We start from the raw sequence: 19,371 nt of genomic DNA on the forward strand, positions 1-19,371 counted from the left end.
ATAGACTGTTTGGAAATCAGATGCACTTTTTCGTTGAGCAACTTTGCATTTTCCGCTGTTTTTTGTTTAGACTGAGTGGCTGGATGTTTGATTTAAAGTGGGCTGTGGAGCAAAGCTTTGGAAACTGGCTCCTTCTATCACGTTACTTAAAACATTTGCCCGCGAAACACCTACAGCCACACCACTTTACAATATATGTTGTGAAGCGATCCGAGATGTCTGTGATAAGCCGCTGTATCAAATGCGAGGATTATTAATAGTGATTCACTTGTTCACTGCATCCAAGCAAAATATTTCATTGGCAGAGCCTGGGGGGTGTGGGTGAGATGCCTATAAAGTACAATGAATGTTGTGCATTTCCCCTCAGTGTGTTTCCCCCTGGTCTGATTGCCCACCCCGGTTGGCTGTGGCGTGGTTGGGGCTCTGGTTTCTGGTTCTTGCACACCGTTGTGGTGTCTATTGGGGTGGGACAGCAGTTGGGTTACCGTAGGAACAGGCCGACTGTTTCCTCCTTGCTTCGGGCCTGGTTTCTGTGGGGTCTGACCGAGGTGAACCAAACACACTGATTTTGCAGTGGAACAAACCTGGGCCAAACACTCAACTAAAGCAGAACCACAGAGCATTCCTGAACGTGTTGTGGTGATGTTTCCCGCCCCTCATTGACCTCCTTGTGAGTTAGCCTGGAGTCAGGAGATAGGAAAGGTTTCCTGTTGATCTGAGCAGTTCTCCTGGAAAATAATACTCTTATTATCTCACAAGCTTGATGTATGTCTAAGGCTACAGATATTTTTACTTCCCAGCAAGGCCTGCTGCCCAGTAATTCAAAGCATTCCTCAAACTGGCTACAATTCTGCCTACAACCCCAAACAGTCGTTGCACTGGATGGCACTGGAACTCAATCCACAGCTGTTTGTGGGACACGGCTGCGTGCAATTGGCTGCCACGTTGTCTCGAAGACGTGATAAGGTGCTGTAGCAAATGCAACTATTATTATTATTATTATTAATTATCACAAAGCTCCTTGAGAGCTCCCCTCCTTCCTTTGAGAAAAGTCTTCCAGCGGCTGGGTGAAAGGGTTAAAGCTATTCCTGCCCCGCTCAATAAAGACTGGAGTGTTGCAAATGAAACACAGATGTGAAGCATTTGGGTGGCCAATGCACAGTTACCGGAAGGTGAGATGATGTGTTGCGATCTAATCCTACACAAGATTTATTTATATGTCTTGGCAACGTGGAGCAGAGATCCGTTTTAAGCTGCCCTGAAGGTAAAGGCCTCTTCCTAGTGTGAATTGGGTGGATCCAAGATTGTAGGGAGGAAGGGGGAGGTGGGATAGGTACACACACACACTGATGCTCTGCTCTGTTCTGTGTACGCACTTCCCGCGGCCGTCTACACACTTCCTGCCACCTGTGCCCGCACCTCTTGCCACTGTAGATTGACCATAGAGTGACCCAATTCCCCGGCACAGTCCTCGGGTGAGCTATTGTGTCCCTGGGGCCAAATTTGTCCCGTCTTGAGTTCAGCAGCCAACTGAGCAAGAACAATAAAATTCCAAAACAGATACAGTCATCACAGAAACACAGCCATTAATCCACCCCCCGATAAGCTTCTTTGTACGTGTCACTGGATTTGGTTTGCAAAATATGATCATCCCAACTGTCTACGCGCTTCCTGCTGCTGCGTGGACCACTTCCTAGCCCCATGTCACACTTTGTGCACTTCCTGCCCCCCACCCCACTCCTCCGTGTCCACACTTGAAGGTGCTGCTGTCATCGCCACGTGATCAGTGACATTCATCTGAAGTATGGGCTGATGGGAACTTGGTTTAACGACTGATCCTCCAAAAAAAGGACTTTCAGCTCTCCGCACCTCGCCAAATAAATTGGCAAATAAACCGCCCTGTGCAGCTGGGTTGGTCATGCAACCAACTGATGATCAAAACAAGAGCAAAGGAATAAACAGCACATTTGCCACAGCCCAGTGCTCCCATGGAATCCAATAAACATTGTGACTGTTGCACAGATGACAACAGTCTGTGTCCAAATGGGAGGGAAGGGAACAAAGGGAAGGAATTGAATCCTCAGTGACCTGTACTAATGCTCTTCAGATGGTAATAGTTTGTTCTGAGCGTAATTGGATTGGGGACACTTCAAAGTCTTCAGAAGAGTTAGAGAGCGATCTTGGGATTGAATTGCGTTGAGTGAGAAACAAGGTGATTCTGCTCCACCTAATGCCCAGTAAAATGAGTGGGCTACATTTTCACCTGCATGGACATCCAGCAGAAACACTCATCAATCTGTCATCAGAAATTACCTTCAAAAGCCCCCATCGCATTCTCTCGTTCACCAGCCTCCACAAAGGATAACAGTGATCTCTCTCCCCCCCCCTCTCTCTCTCTCGCTCTCTCTCTGCTGTTTTTTTCCCCGCAGCCCTAAGTATGGAGGCAGATACTGTCTCGGTGAGAGGAAGAGATTCAGAATATGCAACATCAAAGCCTGCGTCACCGAGACCCCATCTTTCCGGCACATTCAGTGCAGTCAGTTCGACTCGATGCCCTACAAAGGCAAGCTCCACAAATGGATTCCTGTCCTCAACAGAAGTAAGTGCCTTGTAGTAAGTGTGTGTGCCTGACACGAGCACAACCCATCATTGGGCTTAAAGAGTATCCAAAGCGGACTTAAGAGTTCCACATGCGTACGCTGCCTACAGATGGAAATTTCCCCAGTGTCTGGCAGACATCTGGAATGGACATTGTCTCTCTCTCCCCAGAGGAGCGCACCCTGCTTATCTAATTGGCTGCTCTGTGTTGCCCACAAAACACACGGTCACTCCACTTTATGGTATATTCTGTGAAGCGCTTTGAGACGTCTCAACGACGTGATAAGGCACCGTGTCAAACGCAAGGATTATTATTGTTATTAACTCTGGGACAGCAGGACACAGGTTGGTGAGAGCCAAGGTTTAACCAGCTAAAGCCACACAGTTTGCCCGTTCCAAATTACTTTGATAACTGCTTTGATAACCCTATTTCTCGCCCTCAGTTAACCCCTGTGAGCTGCATTGCCGCCCAGTGGACGGTTACTTCTCTGAGAAAATGCTGGACGCGGTGATCGATGGGACACCATGTAATGAGGGCAACACCAGTCGCGACATCTGCATCAATGGCATCTGTAAGGTACGTCACACCAGAAAGGCCCAGCTTACACTGAGAGATACTCACCATGCAATCACAGGCCCCAAATTCCACCTTGTCTCTTTACAGTGCGTCCTGTGAAGCGCTTTGAGACATCTCAACAACGTGATAAGGCACTGTATCAAATGCCAGGATTATTATTCTTATCATTATTCTATCATTATATAATTGTTGGTCAGGAACAAGAGGAGAAATTCCCTGCTCTGTTCTCCCGTGACAGTAGGTTTCTCTTTCAGAACGTGGGCTGTGATTACGAGATCGATTCCAATGCCCTAGAAGATCGTTGCGGTGTGTGTCAGGGCGACAGCTCCACCTGTGAGACCGTGAAGAAGACTTTTGACGAGAGCGAAGGCCTGGGTGAGGCTCGATTTCATTGCCTCTTATTAACAGTCCCAGCTAATCCCACATCATTGGCCTCTTGCACCTCCGTCCTGTGACCAGGAACATTGAACCATTCTGGAATTGGAACATAGGTCCATAAGAATCGTCTTGATGACTTGATAAGGTGTTATATCAAATGCAAGGATTATCAGTATCATTATTACTTGATAGAAATTGTGAGTCACATTGAGATGTTTCAATGCTAATAGGTTCTAATCAAGCGTAAGTATTATTATTATTATATATAATAAAATGCCAAAGAAGGACCGAGATCGCCAGAGATTTCTTGGTGTGAACTTGGTGGCCCTGGAAAGGTTAGGTGAAAGCAGGGAACCGGTGTGAAACAGCAGCGAGTCGAATGAGTGAGCGAGCGAGCGAGCAAGCATTCCTGACCTTCCCTCCTGGATGTTGGCAGGTTACGTGGACATCGGCCTGATCCCTCAGGGAGCGAGGGAGATCCGCATCGAGGAGGTGGCGGAGGCAGGAAACTTCCTGGCCTTGCGGAGCGACGACCCCGAGAAGTATTTCCTGAACGGCGACTGGATAATCCAGTGGAACGGGGACTACAAGGTCGCTGGCACAACCTTCACCTACGAGAGGAACGGCAATCTGGAGAACCTGACGTCTCCCGGTCCCACCAAGGAACCCGTGTGGATTCAGGTAATTGTAGAGAGTCAGCCACTTATTAATGGCACTGCCAACGCCAGCTCATTAATCCAAGCAAACATCTGTCGACATGTGGAAACCTTTCCATTCCCCACTGAACTGAAGTATTATATGTGTGTGTATATGTTTGTATAATTGTGTGTGTTTCTGATCTCCCCCTCACCCATTTCCACCCACCACCTCCCCCCACCCCACCCACAGCTGCTGTTCCAGGAGACAAACCCGGGAGTGCGTTTTGAATACACGATCCGCCGCGACCTGGACAGCGACAACGAAATTCAGCCGCCCGAGTTCTTCTGGCGCTACGGCTTGTGGACGGAGTGCACAGCGACCTGTGGGGGTGGTGAGGAACCGTCATTGATACAACTAACACGACTAACTTAACGGTCACTAACTAATCGTCCTCCCTGTTTGGCGCCCGGCCCACGTGACGTATCGACTCGACCTGCTGCGGTCACGTGGCGAGGCGCCACGTGGGAAGATAGGAAGTGGTCAGCGGAAGCCGGGCTAGAGGAAGGGAAGTGACTAGCCTCAGGGGCTTTGCTGGAGTGGGAAGACTTGGAGCACGTTCAAGGCCACAGCACACTCTTGGCTCTGGGAACTGGAATGCAAGAGCTTCTCTACACACTGAACACAGCCTGGGGTTCGAGGGAGGTCACCTCGCGCTCTGACTTACATTCTCAACGGTTAACACCTTCCTGACATCGGTGCGTTAACTTCCTGTGTTAAACCCAAGGCCTCTCTGGACCTGTGGTCAAAAATCACACCGCACTATACAAGAAAAGAGAAGGGAGTTGCTCTCTCTCTATCTGTCTCTCTGTCTCTCTCTCTCTCTCTCTCTCTCTCCCAACGTCCTGGGCGATAATCCCCCAGATAAGATCGCTCACTCACCTCGCCGCTGTTTGTGGGGATGGGACTTTGTTGTGCAGAAAATGGCCGCCTTCTTTGTCAAAGGAATCATTACACTTGGCGTCAATTCCCCATGAAACGCTTTGAGGCGAGTGCTCTAACCACTGAGCTACAGGACTCCACTCGACGATACGAAACACAAGGGTTATTATTGTTTTATTGTTAATGTCTTGCAAATTAACACGAGACGGCATTTGGCAAAGTAGCATCGATTAGAGAGGAAGTGAATGTTTAGCGGAGGTGAAAAGCCGGGGGATTAGTACGGTTTGTTGCCGGGCTATGGTTCTCACACTCCCACACACGTCCCTCTCCTCTGCTCTCTTCTACTCTCCATTTCCTGCTGAGTCCCCGCCAGCCTTGTCACGCATCCCAGTCCGCGTGGGACAAGAGGGATACCCGAAGCAGAGCTGCCAGATGGCAAGGCTTCCCGAAGAGCAGCTGAAACCCCACGTTCTCCCGGCCCGCACTGCGGTTAATGAGCCCCCTTTTGAGCTGAGAGTCACTGTGACTGCACTTGACAGGGACATGGATGGCTCTTAACACCCGCGGCAAATGAATGAACACGGGAAACTGAAGTCCTGCGCAGCTGTTTCCATCACAGGAGGCGGGAGTCGGGGAGTGGGAGTTTGGGGGGAACTCAGCCTGTCCTGACCGCGCTGGTGTTCACTTTCCTTCGGGATGACGTCTCTTTAGGTTTGTAGAGATTTCGGAGGAGAATCTGTCCTGAGAGATCGGGGGACAATCCTGTGGTCTGGACACGTGTCTTGGGATGTTCCGGTCGGTGTCCTTCTCGGCATCTGGGATTGAGCTTTGTGGGAATGCCACACTCCAGGTTGCTACAGGCCAACGCAAGCCACACTGCTGGCAAGATGTCTCCCCTTTGCTCTCTCCGCGCGCCCCCCCCCCCCCCCACCCCCCAAAAACAAGTTTGGAAATTGTTTTCAGGATTGAGTATTGAGTCAGATATTAAACCCACATCCCGCCTGTGTCCCATTCAAGTTAACATCCACCTGAGCCAGCAAATGGGGACCTCAAGTCGAAGAACAGCAGCTCCAACAAAGCAACACCCCCCGTTTCCCCCCCCCCCCCCCCGCACCCCCACCCAGCGCTGCATTGGAGCTTCAGCTTAGACTATGTGATTCCAAGTCCCGATGCAGGGGCTTGAACCCACAACCTTCCAACTTCGAGGCGAGAGCATGACCACTTCACCAGGCTGATCCACAATGACAAGACACACCAGAACACACATACGCACACGCGCTCACACGCACACAGAGCAAAGCCTTGGCTGCCTGTTGTGAAGCCGGGTGGGTGGGTCCTGGAGTGAAGCCAAGTTTGCTGAACAGAGTGCTTGCTGGTGGGCAATAAATCTGAGACGTGAGGCTGGTTAAACACAGTCAGGTATTCAGTGGATTCTTGTCTGTGGATGAGCTGGAATGTTAACATTTGCCCAACTGTCTGAAGTGTGTCAGGCCCTGAGGCCAGACAGACAGACAGACAGACAGACACAGACAAGGCACCTGGATTCCTCCCATTTTCTATTGTCTATTGATGCCGTGAACACTACCTTCATTATTCCACCTCCGCTCCCTGCCTCTGGCTCTGTGCCAGGGAACAACGGTCTATTATTTATTGTTAATGACAACAGCGTGCTTAAAAATAATAATAATAATAATAATAATCCTTGCGTTTTGATATTGTAGAAGGATATACTGTCAAGCACAGTGACTCTGTATTTGGTTGGCAAAATGCGGCAGCCAGTTTGCGCGCAGCAACGTCCCACGATCAGCTGCCCTGCGGGGTCTAACGTCCACCTGAACAGGCAGACGGGTCCTTGGTTTAGTGTCTCGTCTGAAGGACGGCGCCTCCGGCAACGTAACCCAACCCCAGCACTACACTGGAGCGTCAACTTGGACTGTGGGGTGTGTTGTTCCACGTGGTTTGTGTGCCATGGCGCAGTGGCAGCGCTCTCGTCTCTTGAGTCAGAAGGCTGTGGGTTCAAGACCCCACGTCGGGAATCGGAATCGCAGAGTGCTGTGCGGGTTGAGTTGGTGACTGTCTGTGTGTTGCTTTGCTCCCAGGGTTTCAGAAGCAGATTGTTCACTGTTTGGAGCGGATCGCGGGCATCGTGGAGGAGCAGTACTGTGACCCGGCGACACGGCCTGATGACAGACGCCGACGCTGCCATGAGGAGCCCTGCCCGGCCAGGTCAGTGCGCTGGTGGGCTCCGGCCTACTCCACGTCCCACGCCGGGCCTGGCCCGCACCACCGTCGGCGCTCGGGTCTTCAGCCTCTCTTCCCCCGCCCTTTGGAATTCCATCCCACAACTCCATCCCTCCGCCACACCTCATCCGTTGATTCCTTCAAAGCCAGCCTCAAGACCCTCCTTTTTGTACACACCTTCAGTCACCCCCCCCTACCCCCCACCCTCTCTGCCCTCCCACCCACCCCCCGCCCCGCCCAGCTCAGATTCACATCCTTGTCTGTCCAGGGCCTTGGGATGTCCTCCCGACCTGAATGGCGCAGTGTAAATGTAACTTGTTGTTGTTGTCAGGTGGTGGGTGGGGGAGTGGCAGGCCTGCTCAACCTCCTGCGGCCACACGGGAGTGATGAAGAGGACGGCGCTTTGTATCCAGAGCATCGGGCTGGACGAGCAGAGGGCACTGCCGATCTCCGAGTGCCAACACATGCCCAGGCCAGACACCGCCAGCACCTGCAACACCAACATCCCCTGCCCATCAGACTGGGTGGTGGGCAACTGGTCCCAGGTGAGTAGGAGGTTGGGTGGGTGGTTGGGGGGGGAATCCAGGTTGAATATCGGAGCAGGGAGACTTGGGGAAGGATTAGCCACAGCATGAAATCAACAAGGATTGGCTCCCATTACTGACCGTCTTTTTTTTTGTGCCTTTGAATTGGAAGGTTATGTGTTCAAGCCCCACATTGGTATCTGGGCTCACAGTCCAGAGTTCAAGATTTCCACTGCCCTTATTATTAACCTTATAAAATTGTTATTATTAATAGTGTGTCGCTGTGTTGGTGGCGAGTGGGTGGAGAGGTTGTGGAGATGGATGTGATTTAACGCTTGTCTCATGCTCTTGCAGTGCTCGGCTTCATGTGGGGAAGGGACACAGAAGCGCGCCGTGCGTTGCGCCCACAACACCGCGGCCCCCTGCAGCCCCGAGGCGAGACCCCTGGCAAGGCTATGTGCGCCCCGCGGCCCTGCCCTGCCCCCCGCCCAGGCCAGGACCCCGCCCTGCCCGAGTGGTCTGGCAGCGGAGCCTCGGCCAAGGAGCTGTTCAACGAGGTGGGCTTCAACCTGAACTTCGGGCCAGGCCGCACCGGGCAGGGACACAACTCCAATAGGATCCCCGGCTCTGGCCCCCAGCCCCAGACCCCCAGGCCTCGGCTGCCCCCGGACGGCGGAGGGATGGACAACCACATCGTGGAGGGGGATTACACGGTGGACGGAGGGGGTCAGGGGGGCAAAGGCCCGTCCAAAACCAACGTCTTCGTGGATGACTTTTACTACGACTACAACTTCATCAACTTCCACGAGGACCTGGCCTACGATGATGGAGATGAGGTGGTGACGGGCGGGGAGGACGGGCAGGCGGGCGGGCAGCCCGAGGAGGGGGTTTCGCTGGGGGACGGGAACTCCAACGACGTTTCGAACTACGTTTCAGAGGAGTCAGAGGAGAGTGGCCGTGGGAACCGGTTGGACCCGACTCAGCCCGGAGCGTCTGTGGATGATGAAGAAGAAGAACGAGGGATGAGGAATTTGGGGATAGCGGATGCTACCTCAACGCCTGGCGATGGGGAGGAGCCCACTTCTGAGAGCCCAGCGGTGACCGAAGAGGACGACGCCGAGGGGGAGGGAATCGGCGAGGAGGCAATGTACGAGGAAGATGAGTTACTGCCTGTGAAAAACACGAGCGTCGAGTTCGGTAGTCGAGAGAAAAACCCGAGGCTCTTGTGGAACGGCGAGGCTGGGCTCTCTCCAAAGCCCTTCGACCAACTCTTCACGACTCCCGGTCTTCATTCTGCTAACTCCTCACCGGCTGTCACCACTCCAGCCGCACCCAGCTCCGCTCAGGCCCCCAACGCCAGGCTCTTTACTCCCCCAGGAATCTTCACGTTCGATGAAGGTTCCTCACCTACGCCACAAGGCGAAGAGCAGGAGGGAAACCCGACAGCTACGAGGAAGGTAGAGGGAGCTGGAACACGGGGTGGGTTTTCAGAAGAGGAGTCAATCACTGAGAGAGACACTCAACTGCCTGAAAGGCCAACTAGAGACACCCAAGTGGTTGTTAATAATCCTGAACTCAATGACGTGAAGCGTGTCGATGAGCAGCCACCACACAATACAGGGCCAGAGAGTGGCACAAATACTGACATCACCGGTCATAGAGACGGTGGGGATGAGGTTGGGAACACCCCTCACACAGTCCCTGGGCGAGTGAGTCCATCCCCCTCGGCCCACACTGATCACCACGACGCTCCGGGCTCAGAAACGCTGAGCCGGTCGGCTAAACCATGGAGCGGCACTGACCGGTCGCCGGACCTGAGCGTCACAATCCACCGGGAAGGCGATTCCTCCCCCATCGCCCCGATCGTCCCATTTGCGGTTTCTCCCGCGGTTTCGCACCCGGAGACGGTGACTCTATCGCCGGCGGCAACAGCCCCTCCCGTGATCTTTGCCCTCCCGTCCGCCTGGGGTCCCTCCGTCCAAACCAGGGTCAGCACCGCGACGGCCCAAGAGCCGAGGTCAACCAGGAATACGCAGGAAGTGTCCCCCAGCTCAGTCACTCTCACGGTTCCCCCGTCACCGCGACCAGTGTTCTCCGCAGGTGACATCTCGCCAAAACCTACCTCATCTCCACCGGCAAAGAGGACCCCGGCCTCACTCCCCTCGACATCCATCTCAGTGCCACCGGGACAAGCCCCCTCGCTCTGGCCCACGGAGAGCTCGCGGCACATGGTCGCCTCGGACTTCACAGAGCTGAAGCCCGAGCATGGACACAATAGAGGGACTGAAACGACTGGCGTAAGGGATCAGGGGGATGTTGCTCCCGTCCCCACCAAACACCCGGCTCCCGGTGGCTTCCGGTCCCCCATCACAACAGCACTGGCTCATCCCACCATCCCAACCGGCTCCGTGAACGACCCTCTCACAAGCCCCGTCCCGCCAACGAGCACAGAATCCACTGCCTACTGGGTGGCCGGTAACTGGAGTGAGGTGAGTGTCGGATCAATCGAGGCACCGTCTTGGCCCGTTCTCAGACGGATATTAAAGATCTCGCGATTCCCCAGCAACACGAGGATTCACCCTATTTGTGCGCAATTGGCGGCTGCGTTTCGCCCACAAAATACACAGTCACTACGTTTTACAGTGTATCCTGTGAAGCGCTTTGAGATGCCTCGACGACGTGATAAGGCGCTGTATCAAATGCGAGGATCAGTGTTGCTGTGCGGTGTACAGCCGCTCGCCCGGTGTGTTCCTGCGGTAACCGAGGCTGTGTTTGTGTGCCATTGCCGTGCAGTGCTCCACCACCTGTGGGATGGGAGCGGTGTGGAGAGCGGTGCAGTGCAGCACGGGATCGGAGGCCGACTGTGACAGGGCTCAGCGACCGGCTCCCGCCCGGAGGTGCTACCTCAGGCCCTGCTCAGCCTGGCGCCTGGGCAACTGGACCAAGGTAACCGTCCCTCCTGACCCTTTCTTCCCTCCCCCTAATGATCCATTGCTCAAAGCGAGACGGGTGTTTTTTACGCGGTTAAGACCCTTCCCAATGAGTCCTGCCGGTTAGTAGCGCTCGCCTCACTAGCGGGAGGAGCCGGGTTCGATTCCCGGACGGGGCGAAAGCTTAGGCAAGTTTCCTTACGCCTCTGTGTAACCAGCAGGAAGTAGGAACCCGCTTGTAAGTCCATTGTGGGGATCGCTTTCCGGGGGGAATAAACCCTTCAAAATAATAATAATAATAATAATAATTTGGTTACTCCATCAACGACTGTTTGTGGGACGCTTCTGTGCGCAATTGGCTGCTGTGTTTCGCCCACAAAATACTGTATACAGTCAATTTACTTTACAGTCTATTCCAGAGGCGCTTTGAGACGTCATCTCGATATGAAAAGCTTTGTATCAAACGCAAGGATTATTATTAGGATTATTATATTTGCAATTTGAATTAACACTGTATTTCCTCTCTCTCTCTCTCTCTCTCTCTCTCTCTCTCTCCCCCTTCCCCCACCCTCTCCCCCCCACTGCAGTGCTCTAAGAACTGTGGTGTTGGGGTGAAGCTTCGAGATGTCCAGTGCATCAACATCAGGGACAGGAGGCCCCTGAGACCATTCCACTGCCAGCCCGTGCTCCACAAGCCACCCACCCGCCTGGTCTGCAGCTCCAAGCAGTGCATGGACTGGTACATATCCTCATGGGGAGACGTAAGTCACCGCAAACATGGACGGCCGTCAAGAACCAAAGCAGCGCTTGAGGTCCATCCACCCCCACGAACACGGGCTCCGCCACTTAACACATCTCCCCCAACTCCGTCACTTAGCAACTCCAACCCCTTACCCTCCCCGGTCCATCACTTGATATCTTCTACCCCCTTTAGGGTCCGTCACTTATCATCTCCCGCCCCCCCCACCACCACAGCGTTCCTGAGACCCTGCCCCGTGTGAAGGGCTTCACATCAAATCAAGATGTTGATATTGTTATCATTAATAAGCTGTCTCTCTTCCCCCACCCTATGGCTCAGTGCTCCCAGGGCTGTGATGGAGGGGAGCAGGAGAGGTTGGTGCTGTGCCCTGAGGTCAACCACTGTGACAGAGCCACGCGGCCCAACAAGACCAGGACGTGTAACCCCCAGCCCTGCACCAAGTGGATGATGGGCTCGTGGGGGCAGGTGAGCGCAGAGGGGACGGGGTGGGCAGGGATTGGGTAAATGTGGCACCGTTTAGTGTATTTATATCAGGACTGTGATAGGAATCACAATCAGTGACAGGAGGCCCGTGAGAGAATACAGCGGAGAGTCACTAGGATGATACCAGCATTGACTCGTTATAGTGTGGGGAGCACTTTTACACAGATTGGGTTAGATCCCGAGCGAGGGGGAGGAGAAGGGAAGAGGGGAAGGGGGAGGAACAGAGAAAGCAGAACTTAAAGACTTGGCACGACGGAGGGGTAGGGTGGGAGCGACTTCCACAGTGTAGGGCATAGCAGGGATGAGAGGTTGTAGTTAGATCTGTGTGTGTAGAGAGAGAGAGTTGGGGCTGTAGTTCAATGGGCAGAGAAGATTGGACCTGATATTTACTCGATGCTCGAGTTATATCCCCCCTGTGTGTCCCTCCCCCCTCCCCCCCACCCCACCGACAGTGCACTGTGACGTGTGGTGGAGGGATCCAGCGGCGGCTGGTGAAGTGCGTGAACACGGTGACGGGTCTGGCGGAGGAGGACAACAGCCGGTGCGACCATGAGCCCTGGCCTGAGAACAGCCAGAAATGTAACCTGCAGGACTGCAGCACCAGCGAGCAGAGTGAGTGTGTGCACAGCCCTCAAAGCGCTTCGCAAGAAAAAACTGTATAAAGGAGTGACTGTGTATTTTGTGGGCGAAACGAGGCAGCCAATGGCACACAGCAGTGTCCCGTCATGGAGTGAGTGACCACGTTTTTGATTTGGGGGGGACTGACAGCCAGGAGACCGGGCGGGGTGTGGGGAGGGGGGGGAGAGAGAGAGAGAGAGGAACTCCCTTCTCTTTTCGAATAGCGCCATGGGATCTTTAACGTCCACCTGAGCAGTATACAGTAGTTGGGGTGTGAGGGGAGCACCTTGTTGTGCTGGGATGATGTACTGGGACCGGTCTCGGATGCTAACATAGTCAGTGATCGGTGGCTGGAGTGCCGTTTGTGGTGATTAATATGACTGAGTTTCCTTCCGGTAGTGCCTGGTTTTAGCTCAAACGTACTGTGAAGCAAACCCTTAAATATTGCACCCAGACAGCCTTCAGCCAAGAATGTCACAGCGGTCACAAGAGGTTTGGTCAGTGGATCGTTGTTTAAGCAGCAATATAAGAACCGTATTGGTCCACGGCCACTTATTGAGACCTAAACACAGGTGGGGGGCGGTGGGTGGGGGGGGTGCAGTCACCCAGTGCAGTCCAGTCACCTCGAGCGCTGGGTAAAGCTGAACGTACAGGAGATGGAGGAATCCCATCATCAGAGTTCACTCCGCTGTGCGTGTGCACTGAGTTTTCTCTCCCAGTTACTCCTGGCTTGTACTTCTCTCTCTCTCTCCCCCCCCCCACCCCAAACTCCCCGCCCACCCCCCCCCCCACCCAAACTCTGAACAAATCATCCACTCGCCTCACCGCAACAGATGAGCTGTTGTGTTTGGCCTCTGTAACAGCCTTGGTTCCAATCAATCTGGCTGTGGTGACGGCCATTTCCCCTGACACCGAGAGCGCTGTGTGTGAATGTAAGTTGTTGCTGTCCGCTTGCCCCTTCGCTGTCCTCTCTCTCGCTCTCTCTCTCTCTCTCTCGCTCTCTCTTGTCCACTCGCACGGACCAACGCTCTCGATTTCTCCCCACAAGGGAACAGACCGGAAAGTGAGACAAGCACAGGGTCGACCTGACAGCTTGTATGCCAAGACCCCGAGTGCATTCAGAGTGAGAAAGAGCACAGCTGTCTTGGGAAAGGGACCGAATGGTGGGGAGACTGTGTGTAGTGTGTGCGTGTGTGTAGTGTGTGGAACGAGGCCGTTTTTCAGCAATGTGTCAGACCAGCAACTAAATGACATTTACTCTGTAACTGAGGAACTAGGGATCCTAAAAAAAATGGCATAAATTCTTAACGGCCACCACGATTTATTCACTGGGAAGGCGGCTGAAAAGCGTAGTCAAAGCGAGAGGTCGTAACTTGCAGATAGAGTCAATCCTGAGGATTGTCGGCCGAGACACGAGGAGTAACCAACTCCCTTTGGGGGTGGGGAGAGGAGTGGTGGGGGGGGTGTGGGTACGGGGAGAGAGAGGGGGCAAGTGCATTAAAGGTCCAGTTGATGTGAAGAGGGAGGAGGTGAGAGTCTGGCTAAGTGTCTGTTTAAGAGGAGACAAACAGTGTCCGAGCCTAACCCTGATAAGGCCTGACATTCCGGCTCAGTAATCAGCCACACACCCAGAGGCAGCCTCTGCCTGAAGGGTCTTTGTCTCCGAGGGACATGTCTGCTCGGCACCGCCAGGGGTGAGCTATTTTAACTGCAATTTTGATCAGTGGCCAAGATAATGCTGACGATGATGATAATGATAACAATCTTTGCATTTGAGACAGATAATGCCTTATCACATCGTCGAGATGTCTCAGTGCTCTTCACTGGATATACAGGGGCAATAATCCCTTCCAAAAAAAATTATGATTATTATTATTTGGTCACTCAATCCATGACTGGTTGTGAGACCGCGCTGTGCGCAATTTGCTGCCGTGTTTCGTTCACGAAACGCACAGTCAATCCGTTTTGCAGTGTATCCTGTGATGCGCTTTGGGACGTCTTGAGGAGGTGATAAGGCGCTGTATCGAATGCGAGGATTATTGTAATTATTGTACTGTAAGGTGGAGTGACTGTGTATTTTGTGGGTAAAAGATGTGCAAAAATATGGGGAAAGAGCGGCGGGTGGGGGGGGGGGGGAGAATGGGACTGGTTGGATACCTCTTTCAAAGAGCCGACACTGGCTCGAAGAGACGAAGGTCCTCCTTCCGTGCTATAAGATTCTATGATCCCTCAAGACATTGAAATTGGGATTTTCATCTCGATGTTTCCCCACTGCTTCCCTGCAGATTCCCCTGAGAGACCTGCCCCACACTTCCCTCCCCGCGCACACTCCTCCAGCCAGCAGAAAGAATGAATCAATCAATCTCACAGCCGCTCAGCCTCCGGTCACCGGAGCATTGGCTGCCGAACCTCAAAGGCTCAGTCTTGCTCCCGTGTTGACGGTGCACAGACTGAGTATCAGGAGCCTTATCAGCTGGTGTCAGTGCTCGCCTCTCCCAGCGGCATCTGGTACTCTCGGGAGAGCTTTAATGAGCAGCATTACAGATAGCGTAAACCCCCTCGAGCAAGGCTCTGCCCACCCGTCACTGGGGATTCAGTCAGCATAGAAACATGGAAACAGGAGGAGGCCATTCAGCCCCTCGAGCCTGTCCTGCTATTCTATCAGATCATGGCTGATCTGTACCTCAACTCCAATTACCCGCCCTTGCCCTGTATCCTTCGATACCCTAACCTGACAAACATTTATCCTCCTCAGTCTTGAATCTTAAATTAAATTCAAATGTTTCTTTTTGACCTATACTTATTAGTCCTGTGTGTGTGTGGGGGGGGGGGGGGAGGGATGAAAGGGGGTGATGGGGGCAGGGGGATGGACGAGGAGGAAATCCTTCCTGTCTGGAAAATCTAAACAATCCTCAGCGTTTCCCTGAGCTGGTTTAAAGTCGTCCTGTGTTCCGGAGAGCAGCTGATCCCCCCCGCCTCCCCCCCCCCCCGCCTCCCCCCCACCCCCCACTAATCTTTGATGAGCGGACGCCGCCAGGACCTCTGTGTTTGCTTGTGTTTCCTGCCCCAGGATGATTAGATCCTTCAGGGCTGAATTCATCCGTTTTCAAACTCGGCACAAATACATACCCGAGAGCGAGAGAGAGAAAGAGAGAGCGAGTGAACGAGAGAGCGTTAGAAAGAGTGTGAATGAGACAGAGGAGGAGGGAGAGAGAGCGAGAGAAAGGAGATGAAGAGAGAGAGAGAGAGAGGGGGGAGACAAAAGAGAAAGAGGAATAAGAGAGCAAGAAAAAGCAAATATTTCCCTCTCTCTCTTTTCTCTGCCTCCCCCTTGTATCTCTTCCTCTTTCTGTCTCCCTCCTTTTCTGTCTCTCTCTCTCTCTCTCTCTCTCTCTCTCGTTCTCTATCACACCCACCCACCCTCCCTCCCTCCCTCGCGCTCATTAAAGACACCGTAACGTGCAGTGACGAAGCTCCTTTGGGGTAATTGCAGTGACCTGGGAGAGAGGTTAACTAAATGTGGGACAGCTTATTGCATTGCGTGCTTTTGCCTTGTGTGGGCTCGAGCAACCCAAACACTCTGTGGTGTGCCTGGAGACATCTGGACCCCACAAACAGCCGCTTCCCCGTTCAGCTACTTCACATCACGCGGCAGAAATCCATTCACAGCGAAAAACCAGAGGCCCCAGAATTCCGCCCAGCCCCAGCCCGCGCGGCCTTCAGCCCTGCCTTAAACCTTAAGCAAATGCAGCGCTGGGGGCTGTTGCATTGTCAGAGGTGCCGTCCTTCAGATGAGACGTTAAAACAGAGGTCCCGTCTGCCCGTTCAGGTGGACTTTAAAGACCTGGCGTCGCTATATCGAGTGCAAGAATTATTATTATTCATATTATTGTTAACAATAAAAGCGTTATCCCTTTTCCCCTCACGTCCCTGGTTTACTTAGCAACCCCTGACAGGCCGGGTTGGGTCGGAGCCATTTCAGAGGTTCCACCCTCTCTCTTGTTCTGCAGCTCCCAGTCCGACAGCGCAATCGTTCTCAATCGTGTCAGTGCAGCCAAGATTCCAGTGGTAATAAATACCCTTCTCGCTTCCCACCCCCTTTAATTACGACCACGTGATGTGGAACACTCACATCTGGCCTTCGTCAGCCCTTAAGGACAAATTGGCCGCTTTCTTGCTTCACTCTTGCCCGTGATCACTGGGAGTTGTTTTAAAGGAGAAGTGCGCCACGGATAAGGGATTAACATTAATCGGACGGCTCGAGCCTTGTGGCTCAGTGTAAGGGAAGCATTGGCCAGCTGCGAGCGTGTGTGTGCGACTTCGTTTCAGTGCGGGAAGGGTTAAAAAATGTCACCCTTAATACTTCGGACAGAGAACGATTAAAGTTTAAAAGTTCGAAGGTTTTTTTTAAAAAAAAAATTATATTTATGTTCCGGAGGACTGACTTTCAGATCCCTGAACCTTAGACCTAGACCTTTATCTATCTGTCGCTCTCTCTGTGTGTCGAAAGCATTATCAGAGGGTCTGGGAATTGTTCCATTGGGAACTGTCGTGATAACGCCTGGAACAATTCAGCCATTATTCACCAGAAACATCCTCTAAGGCTGAGCTCAACCGCTTAGTTGCCCGCCGCACAATCACGTGTTAAACGTACAAATAGCCTTTTAATGAAGCGCTTCCCCTTGTGATGTGCGAGCACTGGCAGCGATGGGTGGGGGCGCGGGAAATCAGCCTCATTATCTCCACTGAGCTGAGACGCTCTGTCTTTTGTGCTGCTGTCTGTTCAAGCGAGAAACGATTGCAATTACCGGTGAGCGCATTTCGCGTCCCGCCTAGCGAGAGACGCTCCGGAGACCCTACAGTCAGCTCGTTTCCGCAGGAGCCAAAATGAAGGCGATAAAGTTTGGTGTTTCAGCCCAGGACGGACAGGGTGTTTACAGGAATAATAATAATAATAATCCTGGCATTTGATATACCGCCTTATCACGTCTGACATCTCAAAGCGCTTCACAGGATATACCGTAAAGTCTAGTGACCATTGTATTTTGTGGGTGAAACGTGGCAGCCAATTTGTGCACAGCAGTGTTCCACAAACAGTCGTGGATTGAGGGACCAATTTTTATTTTTTAGGGATTTATTGGCCAGGACACTGGGTTTTTTCAATGTCATTAGTTTTAATATAAATTTATGTTCCAGTGCATTGGCTTTCACAGTACTGAACCCTCTTCCCAGACCTTTCTCTCTCTCTCTCTCTTTCTTTCTGTGTTGAGAGTATTATCTGAAGCCTGGGAATTGAAGTCTTGATACTTGACATTAAGAACTATTTTGACATCGACTGAAACAATTCGACCATTACTCACGAGACTCTCCCTCCTTACAGCAATTCCCAGTCAATGTTTAGGAGTTGGGCACTGTATCAAGTGCAAGATTACTATTATTGTTCATTGTAATAAATAATAATCCTTCTATTCGATGTAGAACTTTATCATGTATTTTGTGGGGTAAACGTGGCAGCCAACTTGCGCACAGCAGTGTCCCACAAACAGCAACGGAGCAAGTGACCAATTTTATTTGGAGGATTTTATCTGGCCAGGACCCCAGGAGAGAGAAACTGCCTCAACCCCCCCCCCCACCCTCCGCGAGACTGTCCAGGGTCTTGGGATGTCCTCCCAGCGCGAAAGGCGCTTTACAAACGTAATTTGCTGTTGTTGCTGCTGCTGTTGCTGTTGTTGTTGTTGTTGCTGAGACGCTAATGTCCTCGTGCTGACATTCTGTTCTCCTGCCTTTCCCGCACAGGTTACGTCTGTGACCGCGACCGGCTGACGTTCAGCTTCTGCCAGACGCTGCGGATGCTGGGCCGCTGCTACCTGCACACGGTGCGAGCTCAGTGCTGCCAGACCTGCCGGCCCCCGGCTCACGCCACCCGGGACCGCGGCAACGAGCGCGTCGCCAGGCGGTGAAACTCGGAGCGGAGACGACGGAAACTGTCCCGGAGAAACCGAGAGAGAGAGAGAGAGAGAGGGAGAGCGAGAACACCCTCCCAATTGCAGCCACACACACACACGGACACCCACACACAGGGACACATGGACACGGACACACATCGACATACGGACACACACAAAATAAAGGGACTTTCAGTGTATTTTTCACGTAAAAAAGAAATGACAGAACAGGGCAAAATAACAGATAAATGAGGGGAAGGCGTGGGGTGGGGTGTGAGGGTGGTTGGGGGACGGGTGAGGAGCATATGGTTGCTATGATTAAGTGGCATTTTACCCTCATCCATGCCCTCGTCCCTTCACCGCTCTTCCCCCCCCACCCCCCACCCACCCCGCTCCCCAAGATGAAGGTGCTCTCTTTCCCACCCCCCTCCATCCCCACACCCCAGTTCAGTTAACCATTCCTCCGGGTGTTGCAGGGCAACACACAACTTCTCATACTTGAAAATGTGTTTCTTTTTTAGGAAACAAAGTGTGTTGTTTTCATCTTTGTTTTTATATATTTTATTCTACCCGCGTGTGTGTGTGTATATATATATGTTATATATATATATGGTAAACATACACCGACTGTGTCATGTACAGAACCCCCAGGGACCAGACCACCGCCTCAGGGGCTCAATACAGTCAAATAGAACAAGCTGCGTAGTTATGGGGGGGGGAGATCCCAAGTATTTACTGG

At 52.7% G+C, this 19,371-nt stretch overlaps 1 protein-coding gene across 1 annotated transcript in view; it reads left to right on the top strand.

Annotated features, from left to right (window-relative positions):
* The window catches only part of LOC103186286 (A disintegrin and metalloproteinase with thrombospondin motifs 7), a 31,387-nt gene extending 12,655 nt beyond the window's left edge, over positions 1-18,732 (top strand). The window contains 14 exon segments of the mRNA XM_007905208.2: positions 2,430-2,599; positions 3,042-3,175; positions 3,430-3,550; positions 3,990-4,234; positions 4,442-4,583; positions 7,231-7,357; positions 7,704-7,917; positions 8,251-8,341; positions 8,344-10,385; positions 10,690-10,842; positions 11,414-11,587; positions 11,905-12,051; positions 12,522-12,681; positions 18,484-18,732. Of these exon segments, the coding sequence (XP_007903399.2) occupies positions 2,430-2,599; positions 3,042-3,175; positions 3,430-3,550; positions 3,990-4,234; positions 4,442-4,583; positions 7,231-7,357; positions 7,704-7,917; positions 8,251-8,341; positions 8,344-10,385; positions 10,690-10,842; positions 11,414-11,587; positions 11,905-12,051; positions 12,522-12,681; positions 18,484-18,647 (4,084 nt within the window). The 3' untranslated portion in view covers positions 18,648-18,732.
* The last annotated feature ends 639 nt before the right edge of the window (positions 18,733-19,371 follow it).

Source organism: Callorhinchus milii, unplaced genomic scaffold, assembly GCF_018977255.1.
Source record: "Callorhinchus milii isolate IMCB2004 unplaced genomic scaffold, IMCB_Cmil_1.0 Scaffold22, whole genome shotgun sequence".
NCBI lineage: Eukaryota > Metazoa > Chordata > Chondrichthyes > Chimaeriformes > Callorhinchidae > Callorhinchus > Callorhinchus milii.